This window comes from Corvus cornix, chromosome 17, assembly GCF_000738735.6.
Source record: "Corvus cornix cornix isolate S_Up_H32 chromosome 17, ASM73873v5, whole genome shotgun sequence".
NCBI classification, from domain to species: domain Eukaryota; kingdom Metazoa; phylum Chordata; class Aves; order Passeriformes; family Corvidae; genus Corvus; species Corvus cornix.
In genome coordinates, this window is record NC_046346.1 from 6,357,806 (window position 1) to 6,374,235 (window position 16,430).

The 16,430-nt window shown below is 52.1% G+C and overlaps 1 protein-coding gene across 1 annotated transcript in view; it reads left to right on the plus strand.

The window, feature by feature from the left end:
* Positions 1 to 7,179: 7,179 nt before the first annotated feature.
* MEGF9 (multiple EGF like domains 9) overlaps positions 7,180 to 16,430 on the plus strand; it is a 50,234-nt gene continuing 40,983 nt past the window's right edge. The window contains exon 1 of the mRNA XM_039561687.1: positions 7,180 to 7,603. Within this exon, the coding sequence (XP_039417621.1) occupies positions 7,297 to 7,603 (307 nt within the window). The 5' untranslated portion in view covers positions 7,180 to 7,296. The remainder of the gene's footprint in view (positions 7,604 to 16,430) is intronic.

The following is a 16,430-nucleotide window of genomic DNA, read 5'->3' on the forward strand; positions in this document are numbered from 1 at the left end:
CATTGTTTATAAAAACCCCAACAGGTCCAACATTTTGGAACAAATCCAAAGGGAAAGGGTGGTTTTTTCGGTCTCAGTGTCTGAAAATTAAGACTGGAAGCTTTTCGCAAAGACCTGTGTTAGCTAAGGCACAAGTTAGCACTGAATGGCTGGAGCTTAATGTGGAGATTATTGGGTTGAAATGATTGCGTGGGTACACTCAGAATTGCAGTGGCATCCCAAAAGATGTACTAGCACATATCTTTGGGCTTATCTACCTGGCTCCTGAGCAGGACTAGTGAAGAATGTTAACTCGGGAGCAAGGATGAAGTGAAGAAAAGAAAGGAAAAAAATCCATCATGGGGTTGATTTTACTTACTGGCTTTTAAGTAAAAAAAAATAAATCAGAGACAACGAAGAGCAACCCCCTTTACCCAGACACCTGCAGGTGTGGAGAAGCTGGCCAGGTATGGTCAGTCAGAATGACCCTCTGGAAGTGGGTGGATGAGTTGCTGTCCCGAATGAATGACATCAGTTTGAGAAGGGGTTTAGCTGTGCTGGTGTAGAACACACTCCTGATGACAGCCTTGTGGCCCTTCTGAGTGCAGACTCTGGATCTGGCTGTGGGAAGGTGTGATTTTCCCTACCCTGGGCACACATCTGGTCCTTTGTTCTGGACAATGGGAAGGTCCCTTCCTCTGTGCTCCTGCCCTTGCTGCTGTTCCTGGCCGTGTTCCCACTGGCTCAGCCAAGCCCCTGCCTGCTCTCAGGCTCCTTACACACACCCCGCTCCTGGCAGCTGGGAGCAGTTGGATTTTGGAATGTGGTGGTGCCAGGTTTTGGGTTCTCCTTGCAGCAGGGAAGCTCAGGCCCAAGCACTTGGTGGAGAAGCAGAAATAAAAGGTTTTGCTTTGTTGGCTGATGGATTGTCCAGGGTTAGAGCCCAAATGGCCACTCTAGGTCCCACCTGCACCCCTGGGAATATCAATGTCTCCTGCCTTCACACCGACACTTTCCTAAATTATTCGGGGGTTACAGGATTTGGCAGCTGAAAAGGTCAAACGCTGACAAGTGTGTTGTCCTCAACACTGTCTTTGGCTGGGCTTCATTTCCTAACTCCAGCCGAGTCCCGCAGCCCTGCTACTTGTGTGATGCTCCAGCACTGGTCACTGCCAAGAGACAGGATGAGCCCCAGCCTTGCTGGAGCCTCCTGGGGAAATCACTGAAACAAACACGTGGAAAGAATCAAACACCTTGAGTGTTTTAGGAGGGAGCTTGGGCTCTGAGGACAGCACCTGGCTCAGTGTGGTCAGTCCCTGCCTTAGGCAATGTGGGAATAGCTAATAGCCTGTCTAATTTGGGCAGGCCTCTCAATCCCTAATCCCCTCCCTCCCCACGTCCTGGGTAATAACATGCTTTCAATATTCAATGAAAAAAACCTGAGTGAAAGGCGAAATGTCTGTCTGTGGCAGAAAGCAAGAGATTGAAAGTGTTACCGGTGCTTTAGGGTGGGTAATAGCAGGAGATTTGTGAAAGGGATCTGGAAGAAAAGCCCTTTTTCAAAGGAATTGTATAATCACTGGTAGCTCAGTGTCTCACACTCAAGGACTTGCCTTCACAATCTGCCATCAGAGGAGAGGATTTGCTGCTCTCTTCTGTAGATGAGCACTACAGAAACCCTTCCCACACTGCTTTTCTAAATCTTCTTTGAAGGGATGCTCCTCTGCTCCTACCGAGTGTCAGGGCTGTCCCTGCTTTGTGACCCACATTTGCAGAAATAATCAGGAATAAAAAGGGGAGCAGAAAACACCTGCCGTGGAGGGATGCCCCTCAAAATCCCAGTGTCCCCAGAGCCAGGGACTGGGGAGAGGGGTCCAGAGTGATGCTGGGGGCTTCACTGGAGAGGAAGTATGCCCCCCTTGTAGATCTGTGGGGTGCTCAGCTGCAGGCAGAGCTCTTTCAGCAGCAGGAAGGATAGAAAGGGTTTCAGTGGAAATTATCTTTATTGGCAAGTGCAGCTTTGCTGAAATCAACCATTTTGTGGGAACATGTAGGAAGCGATTGATGGGAAAAAATTCGGAACCATTCGTTTTGACCTTCAGAGGGTAATTTTTTCTTCCAAAGCATTTAATTTCAACAAATTGCTCAGTTTAGTTTTGATGTTAGCACTCAAATTGACACCATTTTCATCTTCCATGTGTGTGAGCTGCTGGTTCCTTGCTGTACCCTGGCAGTGCTGGGCTCCAGTGGCACCCACAGCACTTTTCCATGCCATGCTTCCAGTCACACAGCAAAGCAATCCTTCCACATAAATGCTTCTGAAAGCCTTCTCCAGCAAATTTGGGATGGACAAGAGGATTTGGAGATGAAAACACATCTGAAAGTGTGACAATTTCCTGTGGAAGAGAAATTGTACTTTCCAAGCACTCTGAGTCAGCAGTGCAGAGCCTGACCCTCCCTGCTCAGCCCTTCTGATCCAGCCTCTCAGAGAACAGCAGTAAACATATACATTAGCCAATTCATTCCATGTTTTGCATTTGTAGGGCATTTTTTATGTGAAAAGGAGCTTAGCTTTAAATTTTTGTGACCTTGACATGCTTAAAGTTAAGCTTTAAGTCTGTGTAGAATTGGGACCTGTTAGTGGTCCACATACCCCTGCCATGTCCTGCTGATATCCCCCTGGCAAGAGAGGGAGGTCTGGCTGCTGATTGCATTGATTTGAGGTGACAACAGACCTGTGCCAATGCCGGCTTTCGTTATGCTCATGTAGGAGTGGTGGTGGCTGCAGCACGCAGCATTTGCATCCCCGTTCACCACCAGGGCTGGGACTTTTGCTGCTGTCTGGGAAGTTGCAAGAAGGACAACAACTGTTCCCTGTTTCATCCCTGCAGTGCTTTGTGCAGATAAAAGAGGTGTGTGAGGCTGCAGAGGCTGCAGGGAGCTCATGGCTAGCACAAAGTCATGGCCCTTCCTATCCATGCCCGGGATCCAAGGCTCCTCCTGGGTGGATTTGCAGGGAGCTGGAGGGAGGGATGCTCAGGCCTCAGCACTGCAGTGACAGGGCTCTCCTGGGCTCACCTTTAAAGCAACATCATTACTTCAGAGACATGTACAAGGGCAAATTCCCTGTGAGCATAGTGTCTGAGGGAGCTGGACCCAACGAGGGAGGAATTTGTCACCTCTGGAAGCTCGGTGATGCTGTGGATGCTCCTCCTGCACACCGAGGCAAGGCTCCAGGCCTCTGCCCACCCAGCCCCGCCACCAGCAGCTGGAGGCCTGCAGAGACAACTCCCCAGGCTCCGTTTTTAACTCACTCGCTTTCATTTATATTCAGTTAGAGGATAAATGTAGGCAATGTGTGCGCTCAGCTCAGGCAAAGCTCCCACTCCAAAGCAACCACAGAGAAGGTATTTTATTTTTAAAATAGATGTAGGAAGAGATGAAGACAGGGAGTTGTGCACTCTATCACCTTCTTGTTGCTAATGTTGGCCTGGTCATGAAAACAGAAAGATTTATAAAAATTATTTGTTTTCCAAGACATGTGCTGTTCACTCAGCTCCAGCATGGAAAATAAAGCCAAGCCTTCTGCTCGTGCTTTAAGTCAGTTCCTGTGTCTCATGACCAGGTTTGTAGAGATGCTGCTGAGGATTTTGACTTTCAGTCACTCTTTATTCGATGATTTAAATAAATTATAAATATGCGTACAGAATAATGAAAATATTCATGGTAGAAGTGCAGCCTAAAGAATGTATTGATCTCCCTTGCATCAGGGCAATGCCTGACAGGGCTCTGCAAAGGGAGTGGAGGGCACCCTGAGTCTGGCTCTTAAATGAAGGTGGAAAAGTTTCCACCATTGTGTGTGGCTCAGTTTCACAGGCTGTGTGCCCTGATAAGGCACATGGGATCTCACTATCAACCCTCTGCATTTAGAGCAGAATTTTGCCCTAAAAGATGATCCTGACATGCTTAAAAGTGACAGTAGCCTTTTGCAGTGTGTTTTAAGCACATGTACGCCGACACCTACAATGTGTTGACCAGCCTGGACTCAGCCCTGTGCCTCAGTACCCACGGCAGAGTTGTGCTGCCTTGTCTTCTCTGGGCTCTGCCCACCCCAGAGCACACAAAACTTTCAAAACCCACTTAATACACGTTGACTTAATGGGAGTTGTGCAGCAAAATGCTGCTGGGTGCTTGGAATGTGAGGTCCGCGCAGAGGATTCATTACTCCTGCATTGTAATTAATGATAATTAAAAAAAAAAAAAGATAAGTTTTTGTACCGAGAGTTATGCTGAATGTGAGAATTAACATCTCATTGAATTATCAAAGCTTTCAAGTAGTGGGTGGTGGAGAGTGGCTTGGGGCTTGCAAATAGGTCAGAGAATGAGCTGGTTGCTAAATATCTGATGGAAACTTTCCACTGGGGAAGAAAATCTTGCTGATTTGATGGAATAGGAACAATTCTTGGGAGGATGTCGATTCCATTAAAACTTATGGAAAAAGCAGGCATGGAGGCTGGGCTGCCTGCATGTGACATGGGCTCTGTGGCTTGTTCCCCGGGGATCCCTCCTGTTCACATATGCATTACTCCCCTTGCCATTGCAAAATGAAAACACAAAAAGAAGGGAAGTGTGAGCATTTTGGTGGCATGGTGCCAGCACAGGTCTGTTCTTGTGCCTTTGGCAGCTCCAGCTGAATGCCCTTGAAAGCAGCCACCAGTTTTTCGGGTGCTTGGGTTTATGGGTTCAGCCAGGGATGGTTTGGATGCGGTGCTTTGGGCTGTGGAGCACTTGCAACTCTGTGTGACATCAACAGGGGGAGCGGCAGGTCCTGCAGAGCTGTCCCTGCGCCGGGCCTGGGACGCGCCATCCTCCAGTCCCTTTACCAGCATCCTCCATCCCTTTCACCCAGCATCCTCCATCCCCTTTATCCAACATTTTCCATCCCCTTCGCCCAGTATCTCCCACAGCCTTTCTCCAGCCTTCAACCCAGCCTTCTCCTGGCAGCTTGCGGGGCTGGCAGTGGTTTCCACCTAGGTGGGAATTCATCCCTCAGGTTTTCCACCCCTGCTGCCACTGGGATGTGGCATTACCATGAAGGCTCTGAGTTGTGTGTACCCACAGTGTGGCAGAGACAGTAAATTTTATTGTTGTGGCTCTTTGTAATGATTCTCATAATAATTCAGCACTGAAATCAGCCAGCTGGGCAGAAGGAGTCTCTGTTTTTGCATGTGATGCCACCTCCAAGGGGTGGCCAGTTCTTTTGCATGGGTCCTGCTGGATTAAGGATGCCCAAGGATCTCCAACACTACCAGGATCTTCCTGTCTCCCTCCTTTGTTGGGGTGACAGCAGAGGATAAAGAGGTGAAGGACTGACAGGCTTAACTGCACCTCCCAAGCAGGGGGGAGAATGTAATATTTTGGGAACCAGATGAGCAGATCTGGCAGCCTGTGCTGTGCCGACCCTTGTGGGGAGCAGCCCTGAGCTGAGAGGTGGGCACGGGGTTCATCCTTTGGCTGCTGAGGCTGTGCAACTTCTATTTAAAACTAAGGAATTTCTTTGTTCCAGGCAACTCCATAATCTTTCCTCTGCTCAGCTTCTTCTTCCTGTTCCCATAGAAAATAACCTTGTGTGAACTGCTGGAGGAGACAGTGGCTCAGCAAACCCTCCTGCCTCCCTGCCAGCTGTGTTCCCCCTGATCAGAGGGACCCTCTGGTCCTGTGGGGAGTGACCGGCTGGTGGCAATTATGGAAAGCAGATCTCAGAAGGGTTTGTCTCCGTGGGGGAAAAGGCACAGCAGAGCTGCTGGGGAATAATAATTCTATTATTATGCAGGAATAAAGTCCCGTTTATTTCTGAGAAGGGGATGGGTATGGGGGAAGAGCAGTGAGTGATTGCAGAATAATTATCTCACAGCAGCTATGCCAGGCAGTGTTTCCCTTGTAGGCAACTCCTAAATATTGTGCTAGAGAAGGACTGCCAGCTTGGACTGTGTGGTCGGTGAAGATGGGGCTGTCCCATCCCAGAGGGCACTTGTCAGCATCCATTGGCTCCTGCGGGAACAAGAGATGATGCAAACACTCACCTGGCAGTGCCACACACCTGCGGGCAGGGCCGGGCAGCCAAGAGCCACCAAGCTCCCAGTGCTCTGCACCTTCCCGCAGTAGGATGTGTAGGGATGCTGCTGCTGCTGCCCTACGGCTCTGTCCGGCCCACCCAGCTCCTCCAGCACATCCCAGCGTGCTTCCACGTGCCTTTGTCTTTATCGGAGCGACGTTTTCCCACCGCGCGGGGCTGGCAGCGCATTCCTGTCTTGCTTCACCACGCGTGAACCAGCGATCACCCAGTTGGGTGCCGTGGATAATTAATATGTGTCACTGTGCTTCCTGCCCCCGCGGCGCGCTCGATCGCTCCTCCGGGACGAGGGGATTTGGCCAAGGTCATTGCCGGTGTCGGCCCCAGCAGGACCGCAGGTGGGCAGCAGCCTGGGGGAGCCCCCAGGTGTCATTGTCCTTGTGGCTGCTTCCCGCATGCCTGTTGGGTGGGGAAAGCTCTCCCTGGGAGAGGAGCAGCACAAAAGGGGAGCGGCATTACTGCAGGCCTGGAGATGCAGGAGGTACATGAATGGAGGTGGCTGCTGGGGGGGTCGTGCCGAGGGGTGGTGACCCCCCCGACCTGCTGGATCCCTCCAGAGACCCGCAGCAGGATGGAAGGAGCATCACCCCTTTCTGAAAACCGCTTTGTGACCCGATGCGATTCCCGGCGCCTTCCTCGTTTTTCCCCAAAACTGAGGCGGGGGAGGATGGGGGAAATTAAATTTTTTTAACAAAAATTTTAAACACAATAAAACACGAAAACATTTAAAACCCTCTATTTTTACACATCGAGCATACACACACACACACCCCCCACACACCCACCCTCATAAGAAAGGCAGGCGCGCGTCCGCCCGCTCCCGCTCCCGGGGGCACGGAGCTCCGGCCCGGTGTCCCTCACGCCCGCACAATGCCGCCCCCTCCCCGCCGCGCGCCGCCCCTCGGCCCGCCCCCGCCCGGCGCTGATTGGCTGATCCGCGCCGTCAGGTGGGGCGGGCGCGGCGCTGATTGGCTGCGGCGGCTCGGGGCGGGGCGGGCGCGGCGCTGTCAGCCGGGGCGCGGCGCGGCAGGAGCCGCCGGAGGGGCGCAGGGCGCGGGCGCGGCATGGCTGGCTGAGGCGGCGGGAGGAGCCGCCGCCGCCCGGCGCCGCTCCCGGCCGCGCTCGGTGCGTGTGCGAGCGCCCGCGTCAATGAATGAGTGGATGGCGGAGCCCCGCGCCGCACCATGAGGCGCCGGCCGAGCAGCGCGCTCGCCCTGCTGTGCCTCGCCGCCCTCCTGACCGCCGCCACCGCCGCGCTGCCCGCCAGCGCCGCGCCGCCCGCCGAGCCCGGCAGCGGCAGCGGCGGTCCCGCTGAGAGCAGCCCGGGCACGGTGCCGCCCGCACGGCCCCGCGGCACCGCCGCGCCCGCACGGGGCAGCCCGGCGCCGCCGCCGCCCCCGGAGGAGGTGCGGGAGGAGGAGGAGGAGGCGGTGGCGGAGGAGGAGGAAGAGGAGCAGGAGGAGGAGGGGGCTGCGGGCAGCGGCCCCTCAGGTGAGCGGCCCGCGCGTATCCGTGGCGGGGCGGTGTCAGCGGGGCCACCGGCGGGGAGCGGGACGGGACTGCTCCCCATCACCCTCCGCCGGGCGGACAAACGCGCGGCCGGGGACGGGGCTGCGGCGGCTCCCGAGGCCCCTCCGGCTGCGGCGACCCCCGTACGGGGTGGGCGAAGTGACCCACGCGGTGCGGGACCCTCGGAGCATCTCCCGGCCCAGCCCCGGCTCCGGCCTCCCGGCGGGGCTGGGTGGGGGGCTGCCGCGGCTGTGCCGGCCCTTGGATGCAGTCTGGAGGGGCAGCTGTGTCAAGCCCGTGCTGTGCCGGGGCTGGTACTGGTGCTTTTGGGGAGCAGCGGGGCAGGTGCTGGTTCATGCTACCCGAAGCATTCTTCAGGCAGTGGTCCGTGTCAAGCACGGTGCTCCCCGTGGAGGAGATGATGACAGGTCCTTCCCATCGCCTTGCATCCAGTGTCCAACAGGGTGGATGCTGGCCTCGGGCATCCTCCGGTGGGACTTTGTAGGTCGAGCTGCTCCACAACCATCAAATGTCCCCGGTGTCCCACCTCGACGTGCTGACAGCAGAGAGAGAGCAGGGTTAGTGATGACTTGGTGTCACCAGGGCCCTTGTTCTTACCTGTGTCAGGAGGCGTATTTGCAGCTCAGTGGGTGCTGGGGTACTCACATGGTACCTGATGGGTGTGCAAGGGCAGAAACGAGGCACCACCTTCATCTGTGCTGGGAATGATGTGTCTCAGTGTAGCCTGTGCGAGGCCTCATCCTGCCCCTGTGGTGGTCGGGGCTTATACAGAGCTGAGGAAGGTGCTATGGCAACGGGAATAAATGGAATTCTCAATGTAGGGTGTGAGGAGGAGAGAGGTGAAGAGTGAATGGGAAGGCTGTACTCTCAGGTGAAGCTCCTGCTGGGTGTAGCACACAGTGACAGCACTGGTCACTCGCTGGGAGGTGAAACACTGATGCTCTTCAAAGCTGAGACCTCAGTTTACCTATAAAGTAGACAAAACTGTGCTGGAGTCCAAGGATGGAGCTTTGTCCACTTATTTTACTGGAGAACTTGGCTTCACTCTGTGATTCCAAAGCTTTATCTTCAGATACATGCAAATACTATAGCACTGATTCTTTCCTGTTTTATATTTACTTTTTCTCTGGAAGATGTTTGGCTTAAGTACATTGAGCTTCCTCTGATGTGAAAGGGATGGAGTCTGTTGTTCTGGTAGTGTTAGCAGTCTGAACAAGGGGATTAATCAACCTTTTTTATTTGGCTAGAAATAAAATCAGCTGAAGATCTGGAGTTGCTTGCTTTTCAGGCTTTAATTTGCTTTCTTCCATTGAGGTTTCTCTCTTTGCTTTTTCTGGAAGAAACTGAACAGCTTAAGACTGGGAATTGCTGATAAAGGTAGGATGACTTGAGTGTTCTTAAAGCAAAAGCAATTTCTCCTCTTGTGCCATGATCAGACAGAATGGACTGAGCAACTCAGTGCAGCACAGTGCGACCCTCTGGGTGCCAACCAGGGGATCCACATACACATCCCAAGCTTCCTCCAGCCCATTTCCCTCTCTGGCCCCTGTGTTGTGTTTGTTTCCATTAGTATCCATTGGCACTGGGTCTCCCACCCTCTGCTCCAATGGCTTCATCAAGAGCATCCTACTCCCACAGGCAGGTGCATGAGGTGGCTGGTTTACCAGTGGCTTTGGGATGCTCCCAGGTTCCATGTAGGATGCTTACATAACATCCTCTATGTCTTCTGCCATAGGAGCTGTCAGGGATGGAAGTCTGGGGAATTTTATGCCTAATCCCTGTGCTGCCACGGGCTGCCCTCACCCCTGTGCTTCAGTTCTCCCTTGGGAAAAGGGAGCATCCAGGATGAGTACTCCTCACCGCCATCCCTGGGTGTGCTGAGTCTGTGTTGTGGAGGCCAGCATCACCCTTTTGAAGTTTAATGTCCTAATTATTAATGGCTACAGCCACTTAATTGCAAAATTGCTCTCTGGTGCCTTTTCACTGTGGTGATGGCCAGGGCAGGAGCACGTGGGCAGATTATGTCTTCTCCAAGAGGCCAATTTGATAGTCCTGAGTGTAACAGGTTGAGATTAGCCCTGGTTGATGGGGGATTGCTGGTGTGCTCCCGGGCTGGGTGGGTTTTAGAGCACCTGAGGGTGGATGAGGCAGCATCAGGAGGAGATGCTGGGCTTGGTAGCATCCCCTGTGTGATGGGGAAGCCTGGGGTGGTGTTATGGGTGGATGGTACAGCCATGGTCTGTGTGGGAGCTGCTTTCTCTGGGTTTTGTGGGGTTTTCTGTGCTGCCCCATCTGCTGTGAAGGAGTCTCGTACAGAGGTTTGCTCTCAAAGGCTGTTATGCACTGCAGCCACAGCAAAGGCAGTGGATCTAATGGGCTTAGCTGAAACCCTCCGTTTGTTTTAACTCAAGCATGTTTTCAGCAGCACTTTTCCAACTCAGTAGGTAATTAATGCATTATGTGCTCTGTTGCATTAAACAAACGGGCCTTTTCTCATGCACATTATTAGAAAGGGTTCTCTTAATGTTCATAGCATTATCACTGATAAGAGGTTGGTGTGAGAGGCCTAAGGGTCAGTGGTGTTCAGAGCTACCAAGATTTCAATTCTGACTTTGGTGTGTTTCTCATTCCGATTTAAGAAGCACTTCAGTTTTTCCCCAAGCTGCCTGCTTGCTCTGCTCTTGTCCTCCTCCTTTTCCTAGTCTCATGATGTTTATTTTTCTTTCCAAGCCTGTGATTGTTAAAATCCTAGATTTTGTTTTTAAGGGAAGTAAGTTGCTAATCCTTATGTTTGTGGAGACAAGCTTAGAAGTATCCCCCGCCTTATCGCCAAAGCCTCTAACACCCACAGTGGACACTCTGCCTCTTCCTTTTATCCCTAGTAGTTTCATTTTAAGCAGGAGCTGGAGCTTTGCTGGGGAATCTGGCCTGGGGATGGCTGCTGCTTGGGTGGATGCTTGTGTTAAAGGAGAGATGCAGCTGCTGTGGCCAGCGTGGTCCTGGTTGGACTTTCCCTGCTTACAGAACAAAAATCCTCAATCCCACATGGTTCTGAGGGCAGTGCTGAGCAACATGGGTCTCTTTGAAGGACATTTTGTTCTGACTCTCTTCCAGCCCCATGCACAGCAGGTGGCTGGACTGAAAAACCCAAACGTCCTTTCACAGCCTTGCTGTGCTGGGTCAGCAGGAGAGCTGCACCCAAACCCTGGGTATTGGTGTCTTTAGACTGTATTGAGTGCTTCAGATCCTGACAGTTGTTGCCTCCTCTCCCCCCTGGTGTTTTGTCATGCTTCACCTGCCTTCCTGGGTCACCAGTGTCCAGAGGTGATGCTGGGTCTGACTTCTCACCTCTGCATCACGTAGGAGGGGACAACGAACAATTTCTGCTGCAGGCACAGGGCCGGAAATGCAGGTGGCTTGGAGCATTACCCACAGGAAGGTGTTGCACACTGCCACGGAATGTGAAAGCTGCGTCAGGGCATGCAGTGACAGCTGATGGGTCCCCAGCCTCTGGTGTGAGACCGCTTTGGGCTGGGGTGCTGCTGCACAGATGGAGGAGGTGCAGCCAGAGCCCCTCAATGAGTGGTGGCTGCGGCTTTAGGTGGGATTAGCTGATGGGTTCAGCTTGTGATGAGGAGCCTGGCAAATCCCTGGGGGCATTGGGGGTGACCTAGGTAATGGCTGGACACAGGGGAAGGGACTGGTGAGTGCTGGCTTCATCCATCTGGAGAGGTGGAGGGTTTTGCTTTTGTGCAGGGCATTTGAAGAAAGGTCTGTGCATCCTGTTCTTGCAGGAGGCATGGTGAGGGCAGGTTTGGGGGGTCCCCACAGCACCGACAGTATTGTTGTAGAGGAAAGACTCGTCCAAGCCATGGAGCCATCAGCAGCCAGACCCTGCCACACTGGGGCTATGCCCCTTGAGGGGTTGGGAGCTCTCAAGTCCTGGTAGGACACAAACAGCTGAGTTGTTGAAGGCAGTTTCAGGACTTTGTGCCATCATCCCTTTTACAGCTCTGGGTGACTCCTCCTCTTCCCTTCTCTCATCCAGCCATTAGATCCTTTGGAAGAAGTATTCCTACCTGTGTATGGGTTCACCTGCCTGGATGCCCCTGCTCTGCCTCTGACCCTGTGGGGGACAAGCAGGAGGAGCCAGGGAGGGTGAGCTGGAGCTTTCCTCCTGCTCATTGCTTGGGAAGGCAGTTTAAGCCTTCATTGTTTGAGGGCTCAGGATTGTGTTCCATGTGGTTACTGAGATCACTTGTGTTCAAGGTGCCAGCAGGATTGAAATTTATTTAAAGAAATGGAAATTAAAGTATGGATGTGAAAGCTGAGGATAAGGAGGATGGTCTTGTTCCTCAGGATCAGCATGGGAGCAGCCAGGGCAGAGAGTGCCTTTTTTCAATCAAATAATACGTTTGTATCTTAGAGCTTAAAATAAAGACATGTTGCCCAGAGCAGAAAATGTCACTCCCTTGCCTTCTTCCCTGCCTCCACTCTCCCATCTGAATCATTCTTGAATCAGATGCATCCAACTGTCCTGACTCAAGATTGAGATTCTGGGACTTAGCAATGCTCACGAAAATCAGGATATTTCAGGGAGGATCTCTAGAGCATGGAGGGTCTTATTTGTTAGCTTCTCTCTGTTGGGATTTTGCTTTTTGTTTTTATTTTAAATGATAGCTGACATTCAGACATACCATCACTGAGCTGTCACTTGGAAAATCCCATCTGTAAAGTGGCACCACCACTGTGAGGTGATATTATTCTGGCTGCTGTTGGTCATACCCAAACACCAGCCTGTGGGGAGGCAAAGGTACTGGAGCACTGAAGACAGTGGTTTGTGTGAGGCTGTGTGGTGGCAGATGTCCCAGTCCCTTTGCTGATGCCAGAGTCCCTCCAGGCCCTGCGAGGGTGGCTGGGACAGGTGGGACAGTGCTGGAATGTGACCGAAGGGACTCTTGCGACACAGACTGGAGTTTGCATGGGGTGCAAAGGTTGCGCCTGTTCAGACAGCTGGGAAATGCGTAGCCAAGCATGGGATGGGCTTCTTGGACAGTGACTGGTTCTGCCCTTGGAGCACCTTCCTGGTGCTGCCTGTTCCCAGTGAGGCACCCTGGCCTTGACCCTGCCTGGCTGTGCCAGAGGGGACAGGACCACTGTGATGGTGTCATGGACTACACCAGGGTGTAACCTCAGGGTGTGTGACCCCATCCCCGAGAGAACTGTGGTCCTTGTGCTGCTCCAGTGTGGCCTTGCAGGTGGCTGCAGCATCCCGGGATCTGCGTACCTGGGTGGTGGTGATGGTGGGCATCAAGCCTGTCCCCAGGTCTGTCCTCACTGCTGCAGGTGAGCAGCATGAGGACAGGGACATCCAGGACATCCCACACCCTGTGGGCACAGAACAAGCTGTTCTTAAGGAGCTGAGGTTCTGGATGTGAACTTCTGCTGAAGTCAGGGGAAAGATTCCAGAGGTTTTTTGACGAGAGCCCTATAAATATCCAGGGCTGAGGCTCTGTGTGCTGGTGACATTTGTGGAGCTAACACCAGCTGACTGTCAGAGAGCGCTGCTGTGGATCCAAGGTGCTCGCTGGTGCTTCCAAGAAGCAGCCGAGCTCTTTGTAGTGGTGTGATGCATCTGCCGGCTTTGGGAATAAACCCATGCCAAGGCTGGGTGCTGAAGGCAGGGATCTTTTTACAGCTGTCTGGCTGTAAAAAGACTGTAAAAAAGTGCTTCACCTCTGACAAGCACTTAAAATAAAACAAAAAAATAGTATTGAGGAGCTGGATTTTTGTACAGCACCTTGACCGCACCTGAGACTTGACTGAGCTCTTGGATGAGGATGGAGCAAGGGCTTGGAGTTGCTTTAGAAGTCCTGGAAAGCCAAAGGCTGTGTTGCCCTGGGAGGTGCTGCATGTCTGAGCTCAACAGGGCTGCCTTGTGCAGCGAGGCATTGCTCGGTGGGAGTAGGGCCTGGAGGGGCAGAGTCTGGCACTTTATAATTGCTTGGGGATATTAATATATTTTACGAGCTAAAGGCTAGATTGCAGTCCAGCCATCTGCCCTGCCTTGGGGGTTCATGTGTCTCCAGCACCCCAGGAGAACAGAATCAGTTGCAATTCAGTCTCATTAAACTGGCAGATTTCTGGTTCACAGGAAATTATTTGCTTTTTTTAAATTTGACTTTTGGGTTGTGTCAGATTGAAATGGAATTGTTGTTCTTGCTTTGCTTCTGCTTAAGCTTCCAGTGTCCTGTGCCTTGAGGCTGCCCTGTAAGATTGTTATGCCTCAGGCTAAATCCATCTCCACTGTGGGGTTGGGGGCTGCTGGGTCTCTGCCAGGGGGAAATGCTCCCAAAGTCCCAGCAGGGCTTGTCTGGAAGGGTCTTTTATTGGATTAAAGCTTGTCAGTCTGGAAGCATTTCCAACAAGACATTCTAGACTTGGAATAATTGAACCTCATTTGTCTGACAGAACATTCCCCCCCTTATTCAGTAGGAAACTTCCCGATGGTGCTGGTCCTGGCTCGCTGCAGCTGCCTTTGCTGGAGGAGCAGGGGAGGTTGTCACCTCCTGACAGGGTCACTCACTCCCCCACGGCTCCTATCCCTGCATCGAGGGATGCAGGGAAAATGGTCCAGCTTCTGCATCCCAGCTGGCTGGTGTCCTGGCGCTGAGGGGCTGGGAGCAGCTTGGCTGCCTCTTTTTGTTTTCTCCGGCGATTTAATAAAGGCAGGGAACAGGGAGGGGGCTGCTCGATCCGCGTGGTTTCCCGGGATTTCGCCTAGCTTCCTGCAAAGAATAGACCCTCCAAACACTGCCGGGGCTGTAATCGCCTGGGGGACCGCTTGAGCTGCCCAAAGCGGCTCTTTTGTTAGAGGCTGAATTCCTCCTCTGGCTGGTGGTCATCTGGATCTTCCCATGCAAAATTCCTATCGCCCTCCATCACCCGAGATGCAGCAGGGTCGTGATGCCATGCAGGCTGCCAGCCCCCGGATTTGGCAACAGCTCTGCTCCAGCCCTTCAGGGCTTCCCCCCCCACCCCACCCCGCTCCGACTCTGGAAGAGATTTTTGAGATCTCTGCTCCTCATTCACATACATGGGTCCTATTTCAGTGAATGAGGAGCTTCCCTGAAGCTGCAAGAACTAATGCAAAGCCTTAGTTTGGTCTTGTACTGCTTGAAGGAGGATTTTTTTTTTTTTTTTATTTCTGAACACCTGCTGTATGAATTAAAATTTGACTTGTAAATGTAACCAATTCAGAGTCTGAGCATGAGCGATGGGCATTTGCTTTTTGCCTGGAAAAGAAAAAAGCAAAAACCTCGAAGGTTTTTGTCTTCTGGCAACTTGGCTTTAAAGCAGAGAAGCCCAAGACACTTCTTTTTTAACCATTTTTAATTCAGTCGCCCCCTGTCCTTATAAATAAGCCCCCAGAAACATGACGAGGCAAACATCCCTGCTATTTATAGCTCTGCTCCACATGCCTGTTTTAAAAATCGGGCAGCTAAACAGCTCTGCAGCCTTTCAGAAAAGGGCTTAATGACACAGGCATTTTCTGTGCATGGATGGGTGGATGTTTAAAGGCTGTTTGGTGCTGAGCCTTCACCCTGAACAGGATGGTTTCTACAGCAGGGAGTTTTTTCCTGGGCAAAGAGGAGCCCCTTGGCACTGCCCCAACCCTGGGGAAGGGGCTCTGGGTGAGCTGCACCCCATGGCTCACCCGTGCTCCAGCCACTGGGGATGTTCCCAGAAGGGTCAGTCTTTCCCCCCTGTCCCCCACAGCTTGGCCCTTCTTGGGGTCACCACTAGACAAGATATATTGATATTCCCCAAGTTGTTTGGGTTTTTTTAAAAATAATTTGTTAGGCTGCATTAACCTTTCATTCCTTTTTTTTTTCCCCCCTCCTTTGTGGCATCACCTCCCTCTTAATGACGAGGCTGCTGGTAACCTTTACCCGTTTAACTGGTAGTGCCACTTCTCAGATGAATCTGCTTTATTCCTGGCAAACTATACAGCCACGATTTTCAGGCAGCTTTACTCTATTTTGACTGACTGGCTGACTATATTAACTGATAGTGCTGCTTGGGCTGCTTTGATCCTGTATTATTTATGGAAATGATGGCACATAACTCTGTGTAGCTGATTAATGCTGCATGTATTTTTAATATGCTAGTTCTCCCGTTTGATCTGTGCTAAATGATTGTTCTCTGATGTGTTCCTGGGTTCATTTTGTCTCTTTATGAAAAGGAGATTGAAATGGACTGTTTGTTTTGTTGCCTTTTTTTTTTCTCCCAGTGGTCTCATTGTGGGCTGCCTTTTCAGCTTTCACAGGTCATTTTCCCCAGCAGGGCTCTGCCTGCCACGTGGAGCACTTACACTTCACTGCTATTGAGAGCTTCACTGGTGACATTACTCTAAATTCATCCCTGTGTGTGCAGTTGTGCAAAGTTTTGAGAAGATACAAGGTGGGACAGCAACCTTTTAGGTGATGCTCAATCCTTCCTCCTGTGCAGTTGCTGAGTGATGCTGTGATTGTCACTGAATGGGACTCGTGTCCAACAACACCTGAATGAGAAGAAAAGCAGTCTAAATTGGCAAGGATGTAATTCATATCTCTGTGGCCTGTCACAGGATGGCTGGGACTGGTTGATGCTGAGAAGATGACTTTAATTGCCAGGGATGTGTGTGCTCGACCCACAGCTTCCTCTCCTGCAATGTGAGATGTGGCCATTGCTGGGGAGGGATCTGTGGGCAAAGTTGATGTTTCATCCCAGGAAATACCACTGTGTG